Source organism: Sycon ciliatum, chromosome 2 (genome assembly GCF_964019385.1).
Source record: "Sycon ciliatum chromosome 2, ocSycCili1.1, whole genome shotgun sequence".
NCBI lineage: Eukaryota > Metazoa > Porifera > Calcarea > Leucosolenida > Sycettidae > Sycon > Sycon ciliatum.
In genome coordinates, this window is record NC_088644.1 from 30,539,366 (window position 1) to 30,566,359 (window position 26,994).

The 26,994-nt window shown below is 46.6% G+C and overlaps 1 protein-coding gene across 3 annotated transcripts in view; it reads right to left on the reverse strand.

The window, feature by feature from the left end:
* Nucleotides 1-3,386: 3,386 nt before the first annotated feature.
* The window catches only part of LOC135809642 (uncharacterized), a 42,042-nt gene continuing 18,434 nt past the window's right edge, over nucleotides 3,387-26,994 (reverse strand). Inside the window, exons 1-14 of one of the 3 annotated variants that reach the window (XM_065323042.1) lie at nucleotides 23,710-24,051; nucleotides 20,330-20,457; nucleotides 17,656-17,880; nucleotides 15,821-15,897; nucleotides 15,214-15,369; nucleotides 13,955-14,036; nucleotides 13,526-13,594; nucleotides 12,301-12,327; nucleotides 11,227-11,426; nucleotides 10,776-10,841; nucleotides 9,858-10,068; nucleotides 8,765-8,842; nucleotides 6,009-6,061; nucleotides 3,387-4,701 (exon numbers count right to left, since the gene is read on the reverse strand). In XM_065323042.1, coding sequence (XP_065179114.1) covers nucleotides 4,099-4,701; nucleotides 6,009-6,061; nucleotides 8,765-8,842; nucleotides 9,858-10,068; nucleotides 10,776-10,841; nucleotides 11,227-11,426; nucleotides 12,301-12,327; nucleotides 13,526-13,594; nucleotides 13,955-14,036; nucleotides 15,214-15,369; nucleotides 15,821-15,897; nucleotides 17,656-17,880; nucleotides 20,330-20,457; nucleotides 23,710-23,786 — 2,052 coding nt within the window. In that variant the 5' untranslated portion in view covers nucleotides 23,787-24,051 and the 3' untranslated portion in view covers nucleotides 3,387-4,098. Of the gene's footprint in view, nucleotides 4,702-6,008; nucleotides 6,062-8,764; nucleotides 8,843-9,857; nucleotides 10,069-10,775; nucleotides 10,842-11,226; nucleotides 11,427-12,300; nucleotides 12,328-13,525; nucleotides 13,595-13,954; nucleotides 14,037-15,213; nucleotides 15,370-15,820; nucleotides 15,898-17,655; nucleotides 17,881-20,329; nucleotides 20,458-23,694; nucleotides 24,052-26,994 lie in introns of those variants that run through there. The other 2 variants (XM_065323044.1, XM_065323043.1) reach the window with 2 other exon arrangements.

The following is a 26,994-nucleotide window of genomic DNA, read 5'->3' on the forward strand; positions in this document are numbered from 1 at the left end:
CGCATCCATATTTTAAAATTTCCGGAAAAAGCTCAAAAAGTTGCTAACACCGCAACTAACAAAGGAGCGGAATTATAGCCGTTCGTGGATAATGCTCGAAAAATTGGCAGTTTCTGCTCGAAAAGCAGTGCAATTGACAGAACCATACACACCTTATGTCGAGTACTAGTACTTTGAGTTCTGCTCCATTTCATTATCCGCATACACGTACCAAACATGCATGAAGCATACCAGAAAAAGTACCAATTTTTCTGCCATTTTTTTCTGCCGAAGGAGTCCGCAAATCTGTTGAGTCCGCGATCGGCGCCATTCAGCCGCATATGTGCTGCAGTGCGTTACCTGCATGACTGATTTTCTATACAACAGTACTAAGATTACAAAGGCAACACCAGAGAGTCGTATAACAGGTCTATACGACTCCCTGGTCAACACTACAACTTCTGGCAAGAAGCTGTGACATTTTTGTACTATTCATTTTGAAAGAGTCTTTAGTTGCTCGATGCTCGTCCCCTTTCTGAATGTCTGGCGTTCGCTCCAGGCTCCTCCTGCGATTCGCCAAGCTTTTTGGAGTTAGCCTGTGCTTGCTTGTGGTAGTTTTTCACTGTTTTAGCTCACCAGGCGGCGAGAGACTAGGACGGCATTCAAGGCTACGCCAGTCATTCAATTCTCACACAAAAGTTGGGTGGTGCATCATTGGCATTGGTCGCTTCCTCAGAGCTGTGAAGTCTAGGGTAAAAGGACGCAGACGGATATCAGACGGACGAGAAAGGACGGCAACTTCAGGCCGTGGGAATGGGAACGACGAAGTGCGTGGAGGAGTCCTCGTCGACGAAGCGCCACCAAATCACCTGGCTGTTCTTTTTCTCACAAAATCGGCACCGACTAATGTTCTCAAACGTAATCACTTGCGACGACTGTGGGTGAGCCGCTGTAATGAAAATAGACAGTTGCCGAGTAACCCGGAACGCCACGAAGCTGACTCTACTGCATTGAAAGCCCACAGACCGGCGGTGCTAAATTTGAGTTGCGTATTCGTCGTTGGGCGAAGTGAAGACAAAGCCCTCGAAAACCAAGTGCAGGAAGAGATGGCCGAGTTCGCGGACTTGCTGCGTGCGCCCATGCTGGACAGGTACGACTCTCTGACTCACAAAGTCCACTGGGCATTGGCATGGAGCGTTCATAACCCGTATGGAGAGTTTAGCTATGTTATGATCACGGATGATGATGTGTACGTGGCACTGCGCAACACCCTCGACTGGATCATGGCATCACTCCCCAGTGGCTGTGTATACTCAGGCCACGAGCACTTTGACCAGCATGTGTTGTGCTGCGAATTACACGCAGGACATCCAAACTGCGTGCGGTGCCGTAATCTTGACCGCCGTGTATCCCACGACCATGTTCTGTACACGGCGTTTGCCTCGGGCTTTGCTTACCTACTGTCACGGCCAGCCGTGCTGGCTCTTCTGGCAGAGTTCAACTCAACAGATGCAACTGATGGAAGCATACCTGGCAACATCGAGGATGTTGTAGTCGCAAGTTTGCTGCATAACAAGGGTGTGGAGCTCCGTGACGAGCCAGGCTTTGTTCATTACTTTGACGAGCGGCGTGGATGTCGCCCAGGTGACCCGCCACTTCTAGCCATGGGTAATGCTCCACCAGTGGTGCTGGACCACCTAGCCAAGAACGAACTGCGGGGAATTCCCCTTTGCAACCGTCTACCCGTGCTGGCCCGACGCGGACATATTGCTGGGTACAGATGATGTACGAATATCGGAGTGAAACGCAAGCAGGCCATTCTACTGTTCTGGACATAGACATACGGTCGGATGACCGCAGCCGGCGCCCTTACTTGCTTTGCGTGTGCACGCACCGTAGCACTGTAACCATGGACCAGTAGTGCTCATGGCTGCACGGCCAGCGCCCCCGAGGCCGTTTGACTTCTCAACGGACATCAATGTCCGCAAAAGTGCTATCCATTCCTTGATATGAGAAGTAACACTGCCTGGTATGATTGTGCAACGGCCGGCCCTCTCACACAAAAGTTGCATGCGCTCAATGCAGCTCTCGGATGCTGCAAGTACATTGTACATGGCATTGCGAGCCATCTGGATCAGCCGGGCACACTTAGCTAGAAGTCCATGCGCACAGCATGGAGCAGAACTCTGCCAGAGAATGCCAAGTGCCAAGGTGCGTGACAGGTGACACCTTGGAGGTTGGCTAGGGGATGAAACTATTCTGGCAGTAACTTTATGTCTGGATTACCTGATCTTAGGACTTCCCACTGCAGCATATCTGAGTGAGTAATGACTGACAAGTGTGGGCAGCCTTTAAGCTGTTTTAAAAAGGTTGATTCCTTTTCCAAAATAATTATTTCTGTGGCCATCCGGTCATCATACATTCATTGCTCGTGAGCAAACAAGGCTTCGGTTCTCGTTTTAATGATGGCCGATGACAAGTGACAGAACTCTCTCTCTCTCTCTCTCTCTCTCTCTCTCTTTCTCTTGTTCTCTCTCTCTCTCTCTCTCTCTCTCTCTCTCTCTCTTGTTCTCTTTCCCTTCACCCCAATGATAATCAGATGCAGCACGTCCACTCGCGTGTTGTTGCTTCGCCGTGCTGGACTATACGTCTGCTCGAATGGTATAAGCATTGCCCAGTCCATCAAGCTGGGGGACTTCTCCTTGTTATTGCAAAGTATTTCGAATTAGCCCAAAAGCAAAAGCAATCTGTGATTGATGATGAAGACCTGGTTCTACCAGTGTTTAGCTGGTGTATTACTTGTACAGGAGACACAGGTAGGAGACAGGTGACTCCGGTGTTATGCAAGTAGTATGGACATATCGCAAGAGGATGTAGCCTGGAGAACGATCTAGTGGAGGGCATGGTGTTGGCGCCAAGGAAGGGAGGACGACCAGCGGTCAAATAGACGATCAATGTAAAGAAGGAAAACGCAGCAGACAAGCTCACACAGGTCAACCGCCGGACAGAGACAAGGACGGAATGGCGTGACATATTTTTGCCACAGCAACACGAGTGGGTTAATGATGATGATACCTTGTACAGTTTTAAAAGAGAGTACCACTCACACAATATAATATACACATACTACGACCAATAGACATGGGTAGGATCCAGCAAGGGGAAACCTTGTTTTGAAAATCAAAATGCACAACTGGTGAGGAAAATGAAACCCATGAAATATACTTTGTAGGCCCAATAAAACGTCAAAGGAAAACAAGGAATACTAGTAGTGATTTTAAATTACCCCAAAGCAAAGGAACCTTTTTTTCTATTTTCCGTTTACGGTGGCTCATAATTGTTATGTTGCTGTCCTCCTAGCTAGGCAGCGGGTGAATGGAATCCGTACAGATTTCGACATGGTATGGTAAGGCTCGAACGATAGCTACACGTGCTAAAGTTCCGGTCTGATCGACTCTCGCTGGCCGTGAAATTCATTTCATACAAACAAAGAAACTAGTAGATGCAGTCTTGTCAATGGATGGGAAGATATTGATCAAAAATTGTTCTTAACACGATCGACTAGTGCTGGAGTTGCTGTAATAATTGATGGAATAACTGAATAGATGTCCTCAAGAAATCAAGTACTAGTACACGTACGCAGATGTCAGCTATACGTAGCCTGTACGTGCACAGGCGGCCGTATACTGCGTGTAGTGAGCATGGTTGAAAGTGGCTCTGATGATGAGCAATGAGCACTTTCATCCAAATCTTCCTATTTTCAATTTTTTCTATCAGGAAAGTTACGCTCTGGTAAATAGTCAAGGAGAGTGAATTTGTCGGTAAACAAGATAACTATGCCATATGGCCGGGAAGATCAACAAAGGCTGAGGGAGGTGGCATCAAACGTAGGGTAGATATGAGTAATATGACAGAAGCAGTGTGAGCTAGAAGACACATAGGGTTGCATTCCATGCTATGGTATCTTCACATAACACCTACGCACAGGAGAAGCCGATCTAATGGTACTCTGTGCACCGCGTGGCATTGTCTGATGCACAGCCGTGTGTGCGGTGTGCGCATCCTGGGGTTGTCTGGTGTGCTGTTCTGTGCACTCTGGCACAAACACACACACACAGCCTACAAAGATGTAATGGCCATGACGGAAGACAACGGCGAGGTAGTCTCGTGTAGCCTGTCCACCAGATGCTGAAACTGCCTGCAGTTCGTGGTGTCAAACGAGAAATCCTTTGGCAGTCGATATACTGTCTTCATTCTCATACCCACAGGCAACAAGGTCTGGTTGGAAGCACCAGCTAAACCATAGTACACTGGAACAACTGATCTAGTTTCACCGACAAATTCCATGCCCTGTATCCTGTTCACCTCCGACATTGTCAGTTTGAAACTGTCATCCTCGTCGACGGCCAGCTGAGCTTTGCGCAACTCATGAGTCATGGACAGGTTCAGTGGATGCGTCTCGTGCAGCAGCATAATGACAAAGTCAACGCTTCCCATCTTTTCCTCGAGCCAGGCTTCACGGTTATCGGCCATGCTATGGCGGTGACCGGGGTCAATGTCCGACACGACATCTATGCCCTGTTCCGTGAGAGCAGCAGACAGCTCCACAGCTTGCTGACGACTGGTGTTGGTAAAGCGAGAGTAGCTTAGATAAGCACTGACACTGTTCAGATCTAGTGGAACTTGACTCGTTCTATTGGAGGGCTGAACAGGCGGAACAGGCTGAACAGGCGGAACAGACAAGGAAACAAATGCAGATACACCAACGGTTTCATGCAGGATGCTGTATTATCTCTATAGCTGCAAGCATGTGTTCTATCACATCTTGCAAATCTGTACTCAGATCTCCTCTCATCATCGCCATCATTTCTTGCCTCACCCCTAGTTGATGGGTGGTCAACACCTTGCTTGGCAGGCGTGCGCATCAGTTCGTGCATGAGGCACAGTCAGTGACACAGCAAAGGCTTCCCGGATTGCGACTCAAGTTGTGAGATACATTTCTTGCGGCTAGATAGAGGGTGGGGGGGGGGGGTTCGGTGTGTGTTGACAGCCATTCTACAGGCTGTAGTATTATAGAGCTGCATATGGAGTATTAAGCCATAATTTGCCTCAGGTGCTCAAATGGACAATACGCAATCTAAAGCCTCCATGCTGGTCTATCACTGTAAAGCTAGAGCACCGTACAGCACTGTACTTTGCTAGAAAACTGGTTTGCAAAATGGCACATGCAGCACCGAACGCAAAGTCGGGCCAAAGAAATCAGATAGGTGAGTAACAACAGTTAGCGCCGACTTTCCATTTCAATTACTTAGTACATTTTACATCATGCACCGTCTAAAACACCCATCCTAGGGCTACAGGGGCCACATGAGCCTTGGTGCTGGTTTTGCCAATTGAACACATGCAGCACATGCAGTTCTTTTGCAAAGGTGTTTTAAAGGGAACAGTTCTTGCGACCATGGGCGTTTATGATCATCCCCTCCAATATTGGCATACACTCCTTTACAGCACAAGTTCCTGAATGACATATGTAGAACGGGTAATTTTAGCGACGTAAAAACCCTAGCGAATTTAGCGATCGACTCATTTTCGCTAAAGTTTCAAGTCGCTAATCCGTTGAGACATAAGTAGTGCACTGGTGATCCGTGAGTAAAATCGCTGCAAATCGCTAAAATAAAACGTCGCTAACCGGTTGACAATGGGAAAACGCTAAAATTAATAGTCGCTAAAATTACCCGTTCTACAGTAGGCGGACAGCATTATAATTATTAGTTTCACAGATTTATTCCATCAGTTTGATTTGAAACAAAACAATTACGTAGCGTGTGCGGCATCATTTTTGCCCTTCCTCTTATCTCCTGCAATGAGGCAATGCCCACTCTCTTCATGTCCTTGTCGAGCATTGTCACAGTGCATTCGTACAGTGTAACAATGTTGTATTGCAAAATAGAGATACAGCATACAGAGTCCAGTTTAGACTGATGAAAGCCAGGGGCTTGATTATAACCATATTGCACCGTCAAACTTACCCGTCTACATCTCCATATCCAGCTCCACAACCTGGACACAAACTCTTTCCACCCTACATGCAATTAAAGAAGAAAATAGATAAAAATACAGTGAGGACTCGTGACTCTGCGTTTATCTGCAAAACAAAGAGTGTGTTCGTTTAGTTTCTACATCTGATATGACGAACTCTGCCAAAGCAAGCCGGCGAAACGTAGTTTTTCTCTAACAGAAATACCAAATCCTTACCTAGCATTGGAATTTGGAAGCCTAAAAACGGTGCCGGATGTTGTGAAAGTTAAGACCCGTTAATCTGAAATAGGATGAAAGCCTACACTGTATATTTATACTGTTGTACTTGAGCCGTTCCGTAAACATTCCCAGGCGCAAAGCCTTAGGGTGCTTGCAAATTTCAAATTGAAACTTGCGCAGCATTCTTATCGGCTTTAAGGCATTACACATACAATGCCGCTCACTCGATTGCATTTCATTGAGCAGCACTGTACAATCACTGCAAATGCTGTGCCGGGTCATGACATGCTGTGCCGGGTCATGCCATGCTGAAGTGAAAGCTGGTATTCATTCAGAGGTGTTGAACGTTTTCTGCATAGCTGTGAAGGCCTGTTGAATTACACTACTATTGGAAAATTAGTAGCTGCAGGGGAGTAGCTCACGCATCTGTGGGGTGGTGACTATGTACCAGAGCACATCTGTGGTGTGGTGACTATGTACCAGAGCACATCGGTGGTGTGGTGACTATGTACCAGAGCACATCGGTGGTATGGTGACTATGTACCAGAGCACATCTGTGCTAGGGTGACTATGTACCAGAGCACATCGGTGGTGTGGTGACTATGTACCAGAGCACATCTGTGGTGTGGTGACCATGTACCGCTGGCAACCTCGTAGCTGCATTTTCGCCCATTTTGACTATGAAGCACCTATGGCGGCCATTAGCTGCTGTGGTGACCTTAGTACGCTGACTACACACGAGCTATGCGCCTGTAGCCGGATAAACCTTACATGATGGACTGTCAGTCACAAATGCAGTGCAGGGAACAGTACGTACCGGCGCCCTCTTTAATTCATAGCTCACGTTCCCTTGCAACTCGTAAAGTCCGTTCCCACAGAATTGTCCCGCTGGCTTTTCAGAGTCCGCTTATGGCCAAACGAAGGCGCGACAACCCACCGTAAATTCAAACGAGAGAGCTTGGAAGCTCAGGGCCCTACGCTATGCTTTGACGGCTACAATGCCCAACCATACCACAACGAACTGATCAGCTACATCACTGTATTGCAAAAAGTTTCCATCTGTTCGAAAACATGCATGATGAGCTACAATGTAGGCAAAAAAAAAGCACAGCGTAGGGCCCTGAGCGAAAGAAATAAACTTTATCTTTGCATTCGAGGGTGATACGACACTGTCTACCACCTTGATGACCTAGGCAAAAAACGCATAGGAATGTTATAAATTTTTCATTTATCCAATTTTTTCAAGACATAACCTGGGATTCCAACCCGCACTATCGCCCTACATGCATTCCCCAATACACTACGCATAGGTACTCATTCTTCCAAGTTGCTTCACTTTATGATCTTGCATTTGAAAGCCCTATTTGAATATTGTGGCCAGCTGTCTTTGATGGTACGGTACGGGACAGGTACGGGAGAGCGCCAGGCATGCCCACGGCACAAACACACAAACACACAAACACACACGGAATTAAAGCTGTGTGGACCCTGGCTAGCGCCAGACGTTACTGAAGTAAAGTCTTCTGCGTAGCTACGGGAATAATCATTATTTTGGACCTGCTTCCTGATTCCATGAGAACATCTCCATCCTACCGTGTACAATCCAGGACAGGCTCTCAACTGCACCGAATACATACATGTAGGACTGCCAAGATTTCGTCCATCGGACATCATCAGGACATTGATGCATCCAACGCCCCGTGGACGGAATATTAGCAACCCTATCTGCTCGGTGCGGCTGACAGCCAGTACTGGAATAAAGGGCGGCGGAGTTGTTGAATGTAAGGAGTATGCTATAGTGGAGTTTAAGAGTTCCAAGAAAAGTATTACTGTAAATACACAAATTTTCGGCAGCTATTTAATTTCGGCTATATTCGGCACCGACCCAAAACGCCTAAATTAAAACGCCGATGAAATTTTTCACAGCATCTGTCGCACTATACCCCTCTACCCCACGCCGAAAATAAATCGCCGCCGAAATGTCAAAAAACGTGAAGCGCCGAAATTTTGCAGCGCCGAAATTTTGTATATTTACAGTACATGAAAAGCGCGAATACACTTGAACTGGTCGAATATTCATTGCAAGACTACAACTTTTCTCTAGAGGTGTGTAAACAAACGTGTGTTCATAACTTCAGGTGCACTTTGATAAGATTATCACAATGCGGCCTATGACATGCCGTCAAGCTGGTCCAGTTGTCACACAAAACGTACTTCCAGAGTGTGTGGCTGCATGTACCCGAGAGCATAGCACGATTTAGGTGCGAAACTGCCTGAACCGCAACTACACACAGTTTCTTGACCTCCGTCCAACCGAGCAGAAATTGAGGCACTATCCACATGCAGCATTCTGCGTGTGTTGAGTGAAATACATGATTTTGAGTTGCTGTCTGATGATCGGTTAAAACCGTGAAACTCAGAGTTGCAGCAGAAACACTTTTGATTCCTCTCAAGTGTGTGATACTGAGTACATGTACATTTGACATAGGATATGATGACGTGGAGTTGAACACCAAGCAGTACCTACCTGAAGATGGCTTGACACGCGAACACAGAATCATTCCCAGCAGGGCTAACATAACAGCTAGTCCCGCAATAGCAATCACTGTGAGCAGCAAGGACAGAGAGAGAGAGAGAGAGAGAGAGAGAGAGAGAGAGAGAGAGAGAGAGAGAGAGAGAGAGAGAGAGAGAGAGAGAGAGAGAGAGAGAGAGAGAGAGAGAGAGAGAGAGAGAGAGAGAGAGAGAGAGAGAGAGAGAGAGAGAGAGAGAGAGAGAGAGAGAGAGAGAGAGAGAGTATGTGTGTGTGTGTGAGAGAGAGATGTAGACAGACAGACATACAGACATACGGACGGACGGACACACGGACAGACATACACACACAGACCGAGGCACAGAGAGAAAGCAATGAGTACCATATTCTCATGAACATTTTTGCTATTCACCCAGAAGTTGAAGAATGGGGCTGGACTTGTTACTCAAGGGAACACACTAAATCTTTAGGATAGAGAACTGAGACTGGGGGGTTAGAACAGAGAAATGAGACTGTGGGTTTAGGACAGGCATCTGAGATTGGGAGTGCGAGCCATGAATAGATACATAGATACCACCTTTAATCGGAGAAATACAGTACTTCTAGTACATGATAGAGTGCGCTAAGGAACACGTTATGTTGTATAGATGGAAAACCTTGTGATAATCAATTCCCCAGCTGTGCAGGCTGAAGACTGGCACAACCCCTGCACAAGTTGCCATGCTTGACACAGTCCAAACTAGCTACAGTCAGACATGTACGATGTCTGGATGCATTTCACCGAATGCCAGTCTGCCTAATAGTATATGCCCGTTTGTCAGGCTGCATGTTGTTCAGCATGCCTCTCTGTCTATGCAATTGAAGATAGCCGGACCACACAGCAGGAACAAGACTAGACTGACTGACTAACACTGATATATTAACGTTTCGAAGATTGTCCTCTTCTGAATGATAATGTCTGTCTGTCTGTCGGTCGGTCGGTTGGTTGGTCTGTCAGTCTGTCTGTGTCTGTGTGAATGTGTGTGTGCATTGCATTCATTTCCTCTGCGCATGTTACTGGATTAATGACTAAAATGAAATTGTTACGTACCAACTCCCGCCACCAAGCTTGCATTGACTCCTGATTCCTTGGCAGTACCGACTTCAGGCGGTGGTGATGAGGATGGTGATGCTGCTGGTGTGGCAGAAGCTGAGGATACCGACAGGGAGTTTGCTTTTGGTTTGGTGCTTTCAGTCACATGTAAATATTGTCCATCGCCCGTTGTTGTTCCACTAACCTTGCACAAACCTTCTGCTTTCACCTACATGCAGAATCAATCCAACAACTGGGTTATTTGTTCGTGATGTACACGTGTAAATAGGCAGTCCTATTGTAAAGAAACATGTACGGCACTGGCTCAGTGCCATCATCAACAGGTAACTCTCAGTAGGGCAACACATCCTAAAGGTGCAGGGTCCACTCGACGGACGGCAGGAATTCCTTTGGAATCTGGCTGCGTGTGCTGCCGGCCACTGATGCACGTCTGATGATTTCTAGGTGGATGGATTGGCCTTTCAAAGGAAATTGTTTCCACCGGATTCACAGTCTGGAAACACCGTGAGTGATTCTTGTCATGTGACGTTAGCTCTATTCATTGTGAACCACTCTTTCTTTTCATGTCTAAAGTGCTCTAAAGGGATTCTTTGTTGCAAGGGAAAAGAAGAGAAGTACATCCAAGGATATTATATGTGTGTGTGTGTAATTTGAAGTGAACGAATGAAGAAGCTACTTTCGTAAATATATTAATCGCTTTGACGGAATGAAAATCTCCATCCATTTCAGGATTTAGTTCAGATTTTTATATACTCTGCTGCATCTGTGCCTTGATCCTTGAGAGTTGTGGTGTTCCTGCGTATGCGGAAAACTCAGCCCGACGGAGTTTCAAGCGAGCTGTAAAATTCAATCATTCGAAAAAGGGTAATCACAATTTTTGCAGCAGGAATGAAGCCGAGCCACCAGTACCCTTACGTAAACAACAGCACATGCCGTGAATTCGGGATCGACGTTTTTTAATGTGATGGACTGTACTTTCCCCTGGGAACAGAGCAGAAAAGAAAGCACACACACACACACGCACACACACGCGCGCACACACACACACACACACACACACACACACACACACACACACACACACACGCGCGCGCGCGCGCACACACCGAGGACATGTAGAAGCTGCAATGATGGTTCGCTGTACATGTAAAATAGTTGAATGACACCACACATACATCGTATCCATAGAGTGATGTAGCGCTGATCGATTGACATCCAACATTCAGAGTCTAAGCCCCCAGGGGCAATTTTTGAGTCCTTTTACACGTTTTAATGTGCGTAATCCCCTACTCAAAGGGAACCTATTCTAAGAATGACATCTTAAGTTCTATCAACAAACATGATATACACATGTGTGAGTACGTACCGTGAATTTTTCGCTATCACGGCTTATGAAATGCTTGAAATTGCAGTTTGAGTGATTCAAGAAATGCGCCGAAAGGAAGTACCATCCCTGGCTTCTCGTGTAGGGGTTCCATTTTAACGTGAACGTGACTGAAGTGCGATTGCTCTCATCCAATGTCTGATACATGGCGGTTACTTTGGTCAGATCTGCATCCAGAGGCCCTGCGAGGGGAACAAAGCAACATCAGAGAGGAGATAGCTGCAGTTATTTCTGGATGGCATCGAGGGGCTTTAAAACTCCAATTCCAAAACGTAAGAACACAGCATGATTTACAACATGTTTTATAACAGACAACGCACTGGGCAACAGTACCAGCTGAGTTGGTTTTCGGCGGTGGATCGGTTTGGCCAGTGCAAAGGACTTCAAGCTTGAACCGTTTGGGCGTATTATTTGCATGCTGCCGACCCATGTTAAAGGGGACATGCTAGCCTGATGATGGCCTCTGGCCGAGAATTTGATTTTGAAACATTAGCAATTTGCAGGGAAGAGACCACTTGATCTGAGGATGGTGTGTGTAGGGTTTTTCATGCAGTGAAGTGGCTGTAGTGGAGCTTGCGCACCTTATAAGACATTCTAGTACCGTAAAATCCCGCCAGAGCGCCCCCGTCTCTCCCATCCGCCCCTCCCTGACTTCTTGTCAGGGACGTGATCCTCGTATGACTCTGTCACAGTCTGGTATGCCGTACTGCACTGCAGACGCGTGCTCGACCCCATTGGAAATGTACGCAACAGTGCCCACCCTCTTGACCAGGGGTCGCACAAACCCTGAGTTTTTTACGTTGAATCCCAGCACCACGATCAATACCATCCACACACTTTACATCTGCCTGTTGTTCAATGTTTTCTCTTCAGCACTGCATGAGAAGAAGTCTTTCCATCAAGGGTTTCCATACAATGTCCCCTTCTACTGCGATGCAGCTATAGGAGGATTTCTTGACCGACAAGAGTTAAATAATGGCGCCGTGTATTTTCTGAAACTTATCCACATTAGCGTCTCAACAGACAAGAAAAGAATGTACTGCAGTGTTTACTTACCACAGTCACACAATGACCGTGATTCAGCTGTAGAGACAAAAAGATGGCAGATGAACAGAATGGATTCAGGATATACATGAAAGCAAGGTACATGGTTGTGTGTGTGTGCGTGTGTGCGCGAGCGTGTGTGTGTGTGTGTGTGTGTGTATGTGTGTGTGTGTGTGTGTGTGTGTGTGTGTGTGTGTGTGTGTGTGTGTGTCTGTGTGCATGTGCGTGTGTATGTGCCAGCTAGTTCAGTTGGTGGGTACACTTATGCCAGATAGTGTGGGGTCTGTTGCCAACAGACTTGGCTGCTTGAAGGTGCAATGTTGTACCTGCGCCCTTTGTTGGTTTCAGGGTTCATATTTTCAATTTGAAGTATACATACCTGTCAACCATGGACAATTTCTGGCTGGAGGACCTCTTGTGTAATCAATGGTGCTAGTGAAGCTTATATCAGATCCATTCTGATTTAGCCACCCACACTAGGAGCAAGTATAACCTCACTGGGGGCAGGGGTAACTGCAGTTGGATCCCAGGATGTATACCCTGATGCCGTCAATCCTTTTTCTGCCCCTTGTCCTCACCCACTTACTGAGGTGTGGTGAGCCCATAAGTGGGATCATTTCCAAGTCCACCCAGAGTTTAGTTAGGGATATCAGGGGGTGTCGGCCGTTGGGCGGTTCTATAGCCAATTGAGTCATCTTTCCAATATTCCTTTTGAGTCTCACTGCCCTCTTCCAAGGGGAGACCCACGTGACCAGTTATTGCAGTGAGCAAGTGTATGTGTGTGTATGTGTGTGTCTGTGTGTGTCTGTGTGTGTCTGTGTGTATCTGTATATGTGTGTATGTGTACGTGAGTGTGTGTGTGTGTATGTATGTATGGGTATGTGTGTGTGTGTGTATGTGTGTGTGTGTGTGTGTCCGTCCAGACAAAAGTGTACGTGTATTAGCTTGTTCTGAGGGCACTGTACTGTTTGTTTCACAATTGACAATGTCCTGGAAGAGAGAGAGAGAGAGAGAAAGAGAGAGAGAGAGAGAGAGAGAGAGAGAGAGAGAGAGAGAGAGGGAGTGAAAGAGAGAGAGAGAAAGAAAGAAAGAGAGAGAGAGGGGGAGCCTGGAGGGAGACAGAGAGAACCAGAGAGAGACAGAGAGAGACGTGTACGGAGTCTTCCTTGTCCCATAGTGCTGATTGAGTGAGGTGAAGGAAGGTCACAGTACACATGAAAGCATGCAGACTACTCACTCTTATCTGAACTGCAGTCCGCGCTGCTGTAGTTCACCATTATAGTAGGGCAGTCTTTCTCCTTGCATGCTGTTGCAAGGCAGAGAAAGAGAACATAATCGTCAACCAGCCACAGATTCCCAGACTGATAGACAGACAGACAAAGGGACAGATATACAAAAATATAGATTGACCAACATGTTCTTTTATCTCAAGTTCCGGAACCATGAAGTGTATATGGGAGCGATTACACGAAACGTGCTAATCCAAGATGAAAATATGCACAATTCAGCACATCGAGAGGGGCATCAAATGGCGCGTGTGTGTGTGGGTGTGTGTGTGTGTGTGTGTGTGTGTGTGTGTGTGTGTGTGTGTGTAACTGACTGTGAGTGGACACGGTGTGTATGCAGCTACAGGTCACACAAAGTGCGTATTTCATGTATCCCTTACGGTTCACTTCAATGTTGTTACTCTCAACAGTCTGTTTATCATAATCTGGTGTATCAGGACCCGCCAGTGGAAGTGATGTAACCTTCAGTACAGAAGCACAAAGTTGCATCCAAGACATCAGACTACTTGCATACACATAGCAGAACATTACTCAATCTGCGGACAGCATGCTGTTTCGTTCTTTGTGAACTCCTCAGCGCAGCATGCTGTTTCGTTCTTTGTGAACTCCTCAGCGCAGCATGCTGTTTCGTTCTTTGTGAACTCCTCAGCGCAGCATGCTGTTTCGTTCTTCGTGAACTCCTCAGCGCAGCATGCTGTTTTGTTCTTTGTGAACTCCTCAGCGCAGCATGCTGTTTTGTTCTTTGTGAACTCCTCAGCGCAGCACAGAGACTGCAGAACATTATAAAGTTGGTCGCATGCAACGTAGGAGCTCGCACTTTTTCCCGCCAACATGACACTTGACATTTGACTTGAGGTTAAAAGCAGGACTGCCATCTAGAGCACGCAAGAAATCCATCATACCTACAAGTACCAACGCGGGAAAACCTGCACGAAAGCACCACTCTCAAAGCGCGAGCTCCAACGTTGCAAGCACAACGTAGGCCAAAAAAAACAGAAGCTAACCATATACTAGGGAAAGGTTCAGTGCAGACACACCCTGGACTGACTGCAGTACAGCACAACACAGCCAGAGTCATAATAAATATAGGCAGCAAGACGATACCGGCCTGTGTGGTAGGGTTTGTTCCAATGCAGCAGTACGAGTCATGGATGTGATTCACTCTGGGAGATGTAAATGTGGTAAGGGTATACGGTCGCCTCCACTTATATAACTAACTCGCACATAGCAACTTCCGTGCCAATGTCCTTGTTTGACCCATACAAAATTGACCTTTTGTAGCAAACAGTTTTCATTGTTTACAACAAGCCATATCTTGCAGGGTGCACGTAAAGTTGTGAACCAAGTGCACTCATACAGTCATGGGCCACATGCCTGTCATGGCGTGTTGTGTGCATGGTATCAGTGAATTCTTATTTATAAAGAGCTCCAGCTGTAAACAACTAATTCTCCTGCACAACGGTGCTCGTTCAGGAGTCGACTGTATAATATATTATCGTATGTCACAGGACTGTTGCCACAAATCAAGGAAATCAACGCTCTTGCAGAACGTGCTCATCTTTTTATTCATCGCGGGGAAAACTCATGCCCCCCCCAGTAATCACAGAGTGACTTGCACCTTACTGTCGTGAAGGCTCACCTTGACACTGTAGTCTCTCTTTTCGGCGTAGTCCATGAAGCATTCATCAAATGAGCTGGGCGTAATTCGTATGCTGGCTTCAGAGTGCCGTGACTTGTCTGTGGTGAAAAACACTCTGTAACGCCCGTTGTCCAGACCACTTTCCCGAAGTGATTTCTGGAGAGGACATTGCAGGCATATCACAACATGCCATCCACACAAAGAACGCTGAACATGAGACAAGAGCTCCTTCATGCTCCACAAAATGCAGCACAGAAAACAGAAACTACAATGTACGGCTTCCGATCGAAAACTACCTGAAAGATCCGTTTGGGTAGGCTACATCTTCATACTAAACTTGGTCAACAGCTAGATTGAACGTCAATGCGTTGCATAAGTCCTCCCGTCCATTAATCATAAGGAGCTGCTAGAACATGGAATACGAGAAACACTTCTACAAACTACTTGTAAACCGGTGGTCCTCTCTCATATATAAGTTAAATCCTTGGCTTTCCAATCTAGTCTTATCTGCAAAGAGTCTAAGAAATGTGGACCGCCCACCAACTGCTCCTGCATCTCCGAATCTCAGCAAGAGGTCAACGTCAATTACAAAATTAGAAATACTCACCAAAGAAAGATCATATTTCACGGCTGTTCCCCTCTTAAGCGATAGGGCAATACGATAGCCGACGAGAAATTTGGAATCTAAATTTCACAGCACGCCAAAGATATACGAACATGCATACGCACGTGTGCACACACACTCGCACACATACACACACACACACACACACACACACACTACTACTACTATGTACAACTGCCACAAAATGGCCACGTCGCTCCCAGAAGCGGGAGACAACAGCGAGAAAAAAAGAAACAAGGAGAATAATTGAGGTGAAAGGGGACCGTTCTACACATAGCTAGTGTTTCTGTCTTCGGTGGCGGGTGAGGTCCTGCGGGCGGGAGAATCGTTCGTTACATATGCTGCATTGAATGGGCAGATTAGTCCTCTGGTCCTTTCGCAGTCGTTTGCCTCGAGTACAATTATGGCGGTTAAAACCAGCCTGACTCTTCATGCAGCGATCACAGATCGAGCAATGGTGCTGGCAGCAGTCCAAATTCAGGCTGCATCTCGTTGAAACAGCTGGTATTTCGTCCGATGTCTGACGCTCCACACAACGATGAACTGCAAAACCGCCAGCGCTTTGAAACCAGCGGTCACAAACTCCACAGTGACGGGCCCCAGGCTGCTGGGCAACAGGTAAGGACCGTACAGCTGAGCACTTGTGACGGTGAATCCCACGAGCAGTGAATGATCGGTTGCAAACCTTGCAGGTGACTTTGTTGTTGTTACACTCCACGAGATCATCCGGAGTCTTTGCAATTGCCTCGCGCCATGCTGGGCGATCCTGAGCCAAAGTGAGCCAATTCACTATGCCACCGAAACGAAGATCACGTGCGACGAGGTCTTTCCATCGCAGTCGTGGCCCACAGGCTGGGCGTGGATCTGAGAAGAAGCTAAACAGTATCAGCTTCGGAAGCCGGTTATCTGGCATTCTGGCGACATGCCCAAGCCACTGCAGACGGCGGTGTCTGACGGTATCAGATGGCAGTGCCATATCACCCCAGCGTCTTCGCAGCTCCTGGTTGTTGACATGCTGCAGCTGTTGATCGAGCCGGGATACACCCAGAATGAACCTGAGGGAGCGGTGGTGGAAGTTGTTGATGGCAACCATGTCTCTCTTCAGCGGAGTCCAGCACTCACAGGCATAGAGCAATGTGGACAGAACGCAAACATCGTAAAGATGGCGCTTGGTGGCGATGGAAAGGTTTCGGTCAAGAAAGACACGGCGCATAAGGTCGAAAGCTGCCGCTGCCTTACCGAGTCTTCTGGCCACATCTGCAGATGAGCGGGTGTCAGCAGTTATCACAGAGCCAAGATACACAAAGGATTTGACACTTTCGATCTCCTCCGGACCAACAAAGAGCGGAAGGCGGTCAGCACATGATACACACACACACACACACACACACACACACACACATGCATACATACACACACACCCGCATGCATGCATGCATGCATACACACATGCCCGGTACCACCATGTACGCCCGACCTGGCACAAGAGAAGCAAGCCAATGCGCAATGTAGTGGATGAATATCCACATAAATATCCTATTGGCAAGGAGCAACAAAGGCGGACAAGATCTGAATGAAACAGAACATGACTAGGCCCAGGAAACTGCCCAATCCATACAACTGGCAAACCCAAGTATACATAATAATGTCAGCAACTGGATTGAAATGTTGAATGAATTCAGAGAAATTGCTTGCTCCAATGCACTCTGGGTACAGATAATTCACAACCAACATGGAACATAATATTCCATGCTCGGATGTTCGTATTTTTTTAATCTTCTGCAGCTGCATGCACATTACCCCACATTCACACGTACCCACTGGATCTTCCCAGGTGACGCCGAATGAGAAAGTGCCACCGTAAAGCCTGGGCTGCGTTGCTCGGACATTCCGAGGCCGACCAGGCGCAGTGACTTGAGCTGTGCCACACTGCTGCTGCCGCTGCATCATGGACACGGTGTAGATCTCCTGGTCGAGGACCGGGTCGACGCAGTCGACGTAAGGGGGATCATAGATCTTGTCGCCGCACCGCAGCATTTCACCTATGAAAAAAACACAGACATGGAATGTGCTGAGTGTGTATCCTGCATGAACACAAGCACTGGGAAAAGCAACGAGTGGCAAGTAGCAAGCAGCTAGATTGACGGTCGGTATCTGTGGGACGTCTAACATAAATTTAAAAAAAATGGAAGGACAAAATGTTAAGGGTTATGACCAACTGTCCACCAAAGTATCCAGATCATATACATGTACAGTCAGCGAGTGAGACAACAAGGCACACAACCGACAGCGAGTACTGAGACATTCAACGACCTAACATTCTCCCTGCATTATAAAACGGAGCTCATGTTTGGGAGCAAGACTTCGTCGCAGCAGTGCTGTGAGGTGAGGATAAATGCACCCTGAGAGTGCTGCTGGGTGTACAATCACCTGCCAGACTAGACCATGCAATCACCTGCCAAACTGGACCATGCAGCTCGCACTAAAAGGCATAGACAATTCTTGTCACTCAAATACGGGACCACGGTCAGCGAAACCTTATCCAGAATGATTTTCCAAAAAGTCCACAAACTGTCATGGGAATCATTGAAAAGCAGCAAAGGTAGTTTTCACAGAGGCTGAGTTAATTATTTTCTTGATCTCCTAACATTGGCACCACGGTGTATCTAATCAGGTACTCAGGACAGCTAAAAAAAATATAAAAAATTCACGGTTCGTGTCAGACTCGGCCAGAGGCCGTGTTTTCCGCATCCGTAGGAACGCCACCACCCTTCAAGGGTCAAGGCGCAGATGCAGCTCCTAAAGCAGTGGGAGGTGAGCAGGCGTGTACGCCGGGTCACCTCTGGGGGGGGGGGGGGGGGGTATCGCAAACAATCGTTTTTAACCCTTCCTAAAGAGCCCTAGGAATTTTTCAAAATGATGCATTTTTCGTGTTCTTTGGATCATAACTTCAGTTCTTCTCACTCAATCTTCATTATCTTGGGCTTCCTGGAAGTGGAAAGGTGCCAGGGAGAGAATGAGGTGGACCATGATAGCCAGGACACAGTACAGTCATGTACATATCCAGCCCTATAGGCTATAGCGGTAGAGTGCAGCGACGGTGCGAAAAAATGCCCCAAAGCCTAAAGGCCCAAACGCATCCTTCCTGCTCCAGCGATTTCGTTTTTCTTGATCGCAGAGTTTCGATTTTTTGCTGTGTACTCTTGAAAATATCACAAGTGAAGCCCCTGCAAATTTGAGCAAGTCAGCGCGACGAAAAGTCTCAAATTCTCCATACTCGAGTCACACTGCACGCTTTTGAAATTGTGAGATCGCGGCTCAACTTACGAATGATTTATCTCAAGAGACATTACTCGCAGCGCGTCGCAAATTGTTTCCACCGACGGCTGAGAGTTTTCTATTCAACCTGGATATTTGAATCGTTGGATTTGAGCGAGATTTGACTGAGTTACGATCTGTTGAAGTTTTGCATTTTTGCCAGATCAATCGTGCGCAATACTAAAAATGCCCAAAAACGTTGCTCGTTTGGAACATTTGGGGGGGGGGGTTCCGGGCAACGGGACCCCCCCCCCCCACCTGCGTACGCGCCTGGGTGAGAAGATAAGCTCACCAGCAAGCGGTCAAAGACCGAAAATCCCATTCACTGCATCCATGTTTTCCTCGTGCCAGGCCACGAGTTTCCAAGTAACTGTGGGTCGCAGCAAGGCTGGAAAATCCTTCCGCTTCCAAGGAGGACTTGCACCTGGTACTAGTACCCTCTGTTTCTCAATCATGATCTTAGACCATCCCACTCAGTGTGCCTGCCTGGATAGCTAAGTACGTTCTCATTATGAGATAGCCCCAGCATGCACCTTGAACCCGCTATTCAAAGACAACCGAGGCAAAAATCTTTACCGTTGGCCTGGTAACAGAGCATACCATTCGCAATCTGGAAACCAAGGGGTGAAATTTTGCAGCGAAATCCTGAGTTCGGATACTCTGAAGTTCTCAAGTTGAATGTTCCAGTGTTTGATTTAGCCCCTACAAATCGCATGCGCAAGCCTGATACTCACGTGATACACACCCAAATTGTACGGATAAACTGTCACTTTCTGCAGTACACTGATTGCTAGGACATTTGAGCTCACTCTCTACTGCTGTGGCAAATATACACCACACAGCTTGCACGCGCATCCCAATGCATCCTACACTCTCTATTAAACTGATGGATTAAAAAAATTAATAATTTAAAATATATCAACGAGTAACCTGGCTTTCTCCAAGTACAACTTCTCGGTCCAAAAACACTGAAAGTACTCAATGTTTCCCTTTTCATTCCCTCCAACTGATGAAATCCTCGAATATTCTGTAGAATTGTTCAACCCCTATCATATGCATGTGCCCAGTCAAGTCTTGCTTCACAACAATTAGCGTGAATATCTTCTAGAGGGTAGCTCCCGGCTCGGCACTGATCAGTCAACCAGCAACCAGCTCAGCACACACCAGACTTACATCGGTCCGCATAGTCCCTGCGTGGCCACAGAAGACAACTGCTGTTCGGCAGCACAGTTGACGATTCTCCGCGACTGGCAATGGTGACTAGCATGAGCACAACTGAGAGTAACGTGACAAACTCCAACCTGAATACACAGTAAAGTAACATGGAAAAATGCTATCGGGCATGGTGAAAGAGAAAGAAGAGTAACAATAATTTTGTTCTTCCTTTTCTACACGGAAACCCTACACCATCCTCAACGCTGTTTAAAAAAAGGGGATCGGACTATTGGCAGCCAACTCTGCTCTCCAAATGTACACTATTGCCTTGTACATACACATACATTTCACATACTAGTGATAAAAATGTTCCTTCAAGTACTGAAAACCAGCTGTACAAGATACAGATTCTCGCTCTTTCGAAAACCGACAAGAAAGTCCAGAGGAATATCGCTCATTCGGTGTTCAGTCTCCCTGCATCTCTGTTAACTAACAGTGTGCTGACAGCGCCTGCACTGTATACATACAACCAAGAGTACATAACCCCCAAGAGTGTGCAACTGCCTGCACACCCTCTATGCAGTGCTGCGACGGCAGAACTTCACATCACGTGTCAAGGTTCAAAAGGTTACGCTGGCAAACAGTGCAAAGTGACCACAAGAGAGTTGAGCCCAAGGCTGGGTTGCGTACAACCCTGTATCTATCATGCCCAGAGTGCAAATAATGTGTACAGGTTCATCACGTGATGTGAAGTTCTGCCGTCGCAGACCCCATAGCAGGGCCGGCACCACTGGTACGGCCGGTACAGCCAGGGCTGTACCAACTTCCCAAAAAGTCGGTCCATGTGGAACGTCCAAAACCGGGGAGAAAAAGTCTCGATGTATGATTTTGTACAGGGAGTCGCCCAGAGTGCAGGATTTGCCGTCTAAATTCCAAATATTTTCTGGGGGAGGGCCCCCACACCCCCCAAACAAGGCCCTTCGGCCGCACCGCTCCACAGAAGCCGCCTCCGGCCCTGCATAGCTGGCGTTGCACACTCTTGGGAGTTATGTACTCTTGATACAATCCTACTTCAAGTAAATTTGGAAATTTGGATTTTTGGAAATTTGATCAACGTCCCATCATGAAAAGCGTCGCACCACCTGGCGCTGCACTGCACTGCTTGTTGTGGCCATGCAACTAATGTTGCAAAGCTACAGGGTATGCCAAGCCTACGAGACTAGAAACATGCTACAGGGTAAGCCAAGAGAGCCTACGAGACTAGAAACAAGCTACAGGGTAAGCCAAGAGAGCCTACGAGACTAGAAACAGCCTGTGCATACATGTATGCACAGTGGCTGGGAGTACTAGGTGACGAAGTACATGTACGTGTGAAGAGCTGAGATGCGAAACCCGATAGCACAGCGCCAACTATGAGAAAATCAGATTTTCAGCTCAGTGCACTGAAAAGGTCTAGAGGCACCACCGAGCAAAATCTCACATTCAAAGTCTGACAAGTACATGTACAAGTTCAGAACTGAAACTCAGATTTGGATTTAGGATTTTAGATGCAAACCGCACATAAAATGAATCCTTTTTGGCCGTTATCCGAAAAGCGATGAAATGAATTTAGCCAGTCCCGCATTGCAGCTCTTCATGTAGGACAATCGTCCTGCCTCTGTTCCTGCCTCTGCGCATGTGAATATGACATGCCACATTTTTGAGTAATTATTTGCATGAAAATATTGGAAGTAAGAATCCAAAGTTGTTTTTCTAAAGCCCACGCTATAATCGATTCCGGTACATGTACATACTGTACTACATCCTAGGTGGATTTCCTACACAAACTGTATATTTTCCGCTATGGACTTGCACGGCCCTTGACGGCCTGCTTATGGTGCGAATGCAGCCGGAAACACACATGTACAAATACAGCCCAGGGCGCCAGCTTTGTACTTTGGGTGGGACTTCACCCAGCATAACTGTAATTTTTACTGCCGTGTAACATGTGCCATGTATACGCCCGTCGCAAGAGATGCACGCAAATCTACACTGGATGTGCACCCACAGAATTTCTCTTTTATAGCAACGATAGCGGATCTGATTCTGAATGAAACAGATCAAGACAAGCGCAGGACAACGGTCTAATCCACACAACATGCGAAACCATGTGAATCGACCCCCAATGCACACATGGTCTACACTACATGGAGTACATCGGAATAGGACAGCCAAGACCGTTATGTATGCACACCCTAGACTTGCTGGGGTAACCAGTATAGACAGCACGCTGCTTTGATAAAGGCAGACACTAGATGCACTGGTACCTTGAAGTGAAATTGGAGTTACTTTACCAACCAGCCTGGCAACTTGGTTCTGGGAACCCAGAGCCAATAGACATACCAACAACCTCAGCCATGAAAGCTATTATAGGAACAACACACTGGATTGTGGAGCCGAAACTAGTCCAACTTCCAAAATGCTTTAGCACGAAGGCAGCCTTCCGACAGGTTGGCATTTTACTACCACACACACACACACACACACACACCAGGGGCGTCGGAACCGGTGCGGCAGGTGCGGCCAAAGCCGCACCAATAATTTTCGAAGTTTTTTTTTGCATTTCCACCTTGTTGATGGCTTGTCGACTCTTGTACAGGTACCATGTTTTACATCGACAATGCGGTGTATCATCAGCATGCATATTCTTATTTCTCATATTATTCTGTAGCATAAAAAAGACATACAATGCATTAATTATTATTATTATTTATTATTATTATCAAATTTTTGATAGATAATCTGTCGCTCCTGGATGCTGTGCAATCTGCTTCTGATAGAGCTGCTTGGCTCGAAATTGTTAACAGATGCGTTGACCTCATGCAATGAGTGATATGCGAACTGTCATTATTATTATTAAAATATGGCCTTTTAGGCCCAATTTTCTAAAAAATTCCAGGGGGGACCTCCCCCCCCCCCGACCCCCCTCTCACACTTTTGCCGCACCAATGTTAAATTGCTTCCGACGCCCCTGCACACACACACACACACACACACACACACACACACACACACACACACACACACACACACACACACACACACACACACACACACACATGCACACACGCGCACACACATATACTGCAATGGTGACACAAATTTGTGCTCCGTGCTGGGGGCATTTCATACGTCCCACATTCAACTGTTACTGGCCACCTCCTGGCTCGTGCCACTTCCTGTGGTACGTGGGTGGTCTGAGAACTCAAGGTCCAAACCAACCAGTATACTATTAGTACTGAAACGAGAACCCAGTGCTGCCCCAACACCAACTGAGACGATTTGGTGCCACATATCAAATTTTGGCCAGTGACACGCTCATCGTTAAAAAAATCATTATTCACCTAATCATTATTCACCTGTGTGCCCGGTGACTGTGCGGTGCAGCTGGTTTGCACTCGATGCCTTTCCAGCTGCTTTTCCTTGCGGACTCCATTCCATTCAAATAATCAGCGGACCTTTCCCGTTGACTACATGTACGCTAGTGCAGAGGATTTGAATGGAGTGACAATGCCACACCGTATCGGTAATGCTAAGACCAAGGCTTTCAAGTAAGTTTCTCCTTCTCTAGTCGGAACGCAAAACTTCTCTAGCTAGTAAACGAATTACCCAGTTGGTTTATTATGTAGATCTACCGGTACTAGTGTGCCGAGTCACCTGGTCACGGTGCCCGCTGACGCGCTATAGCGCTAGCGCGCTGCGAAGTAACAACTAATTCTAGTCATCATGTAAAGTGTGAAGTGTCCTGTAAGTTTCTCAGCTTGCCGTCAATGAAGGCCTTTTCATTCGATAATCCACAGTCTGAGAGTGAGACCACACTATGACAGCTCGAAACACTTGCAGGCACAGCGAAAACACTTCGACGCGGATATCCTTCCAAACATATTTATCAACCATAAACTGATGGTGGTGGTGGTGGTGAGAAGGAGAGCTCTGTGCCAGAACTTTGCAGCCTAGAGAGCGTGTGTGCGCAGGCGTGTGTTTACCGCCATATTGCCAGGTGTGTCTTTACCACCATATTTATCAACCATAAGTACAGCTGCAGTGGTGTCTTCAACTAACTTCATTCTCCCGAGTAGTAGATCTACAGAACATAAAGACATAACTGTCGTTGCTCTACTCTACAAGCGCTCTTTGCCATTTTTTAATGTAAACATTTTAGCCGTAACTCAGCCTCAGGCCATCAGGGAGTTCAACACAATCATGCAAGGCCAAGCAAGCATCTGCAACCCTGTCTGAACTGGCCGAAGTCGGAACTAATACTTCGGAAGACGTACATGTAGAGTCTACGTCGTTCGAAAGCATGCACTCTACTACAGCTGTAGTCTACGTAATCCTTGTACAGACTCAGTACTCAGTAGAGTTCTTGAGCCTTGAGGCTTGAGCCAATTAGTTGAGGCTGTTGTGACTTGATTCCCATTCAAGGTGGCTGCGACGATACACGTTCCTAGTCACACTAAGTCTAAGGTGGTGGTGAGAAGGAGAGCTCTGTGCCAGAACTTTGCAGCCTAGAGAGGGTGTGTGGGCAGGCGTGTGTTTAAAAAAAAAGTAAAATATGCGTCAAGATCACCACCAGCAACCATCTGTCCTTTATAATACTTATTCATTGACATGCGATCGTTGATTCACTGTCATTTTAGTAACAGCTTCAGGCTGAATTTCAACCCTTCACAAGGACTCGGACACCGAAATACTTCTGTAATCGTTTCTGCCTACACTCAGTGCATTTTTAGGTGGACACTGCACTGGGCCATGGGATTGAGCTGCATTGTAGCATGCATGCAGCATCGCCATGCAACGTCAACTCGGCAGGTTAGGGTAGGTAGCGTGGTGCAAGGCATGAATTGAAAGCAGCTTGAGAGGAAGCGGAAGAGACTGACGAGGAGCTGTTGGAATTAGGAATGGACGAGGGCGAGACCAGTGTTAGTGAGGGTGATCATGAAGCGATGATGATGACGCTAAGCTTGGCGACAATGTGGATGGAACTTGTTACAAGTGAGATAGATCGAGGTAAGAAGATGAGACCTAAAGAGTAGAGTTCACTGTGGGTAGTGGGAGGACTACTATGCTACAAGCCCAATAACACCGGCCGCGGTACCCTCAATGGCCTCGTGGGACATACATGAACTTCATGAAGGATGTGACCATTGGTGACCCTTATACAATGTAGTATTCGAGCTACATGTACATGTACATGTACATGTAGGTGCAGGTACATCTTTTCCGAACATACATGTACATGTACTAGTATTTCTCAGTCTGCGAGTATTTCAATAATGATTAATGTAACCGCCACTGTCCATACGAAGTCAGTACACGCCGACAAACTTACCAGGTGACTTCCATGATCCATCAATCACTTTTATCATGCATGGTCACAATCATACATACAGTGTACATGTATGTGGTGATGGGTGGTGATTAGTACCCGTTCAATGAACGCTTTATTTATGTTTTATAATTATCGCTTGTACACGTACATGTACATGTATTAAAGTTACATGTATGTACATCATACATCAAACTGGCATAACTTGTACTAGTACTCAAAACGTTCGAATGACCACAAATGCAACTACATGTACATGACTGTACTTCCTTGACTACATGTGTCAAATAGAGATAGGAGATTACACTCAATACTAAAAAACAATAGTCTTTCCATCATTTTTACTTTACTCAACAGTCTTATCACGCCACAGCAAAACAACAGAGACCAAACTCCTTTCTTCTGTAACAACTAATTACTTACTAACTCGGAGTTTCATGTTCAGAAGCCCTCAACAGTGATAAATATGTACATGTATCTATGGCGGATGTGTGGTGTTACTTTCCACTAACTTGACTAAGATAGAGGATATCTTGGTGCTGGAATAGAGATACATACTCAGATAGGCGTTTCTAGGAATCATACTCAAGTTGACAGCAAGTTGGGGTGTAGGTCCTAGCCAATTGGCTATCCTAGGACTGTAATGACAGCTGTGGAAGCGAGAGGCACCGCCAGGAAACTATATTGTACATGTAATGATGTACATGTAGTACATGTACATGTACATCATCTGAGTGTCATGTACATGTACATGAATGTATGCTACAACTAGTAATTAGCTCCAGAGCATACATGACTTGTATGGTTAATCAGATGGTTTGTCTACATGTACATAATTGTTGTATGTGTCTTGTGTGTGCTGCACGGGAGGGGGGGGGTAGATACATGTACAGTGAAAGCTCAACAGGAACTCGAGAATGGGGACGGGTGTCTCGTCTATGTACATGTACACGTACACGTCATGTTGCTGCAATTATGGAAGCAGATACCGGTGTACGTGTACATGTACTGGTTTGTGCATTGTACAAGTAGTGCACACCAGGATCTACAGAATTTACTGTTTAGTCTCCATGTACGTATCTAATATTGACTGAGTACGAGGTCAATATAGGAAATAAAAGCCGAGTAAAAGACCGAGGCGAAGCCTCCCTTAGTATTGACTCCCATAGATTTTTGCCATACCTAAGCAGTCAAATATTCCTGCATATTTCACTCCTTAGCCTTAGGGCTATATTGACCGCTTATATTTGACTCCTTTTTAGCGATTGAACACAGGCTTTGGCTAGTCGTGATAAATCTAATATTGACTTCGTAC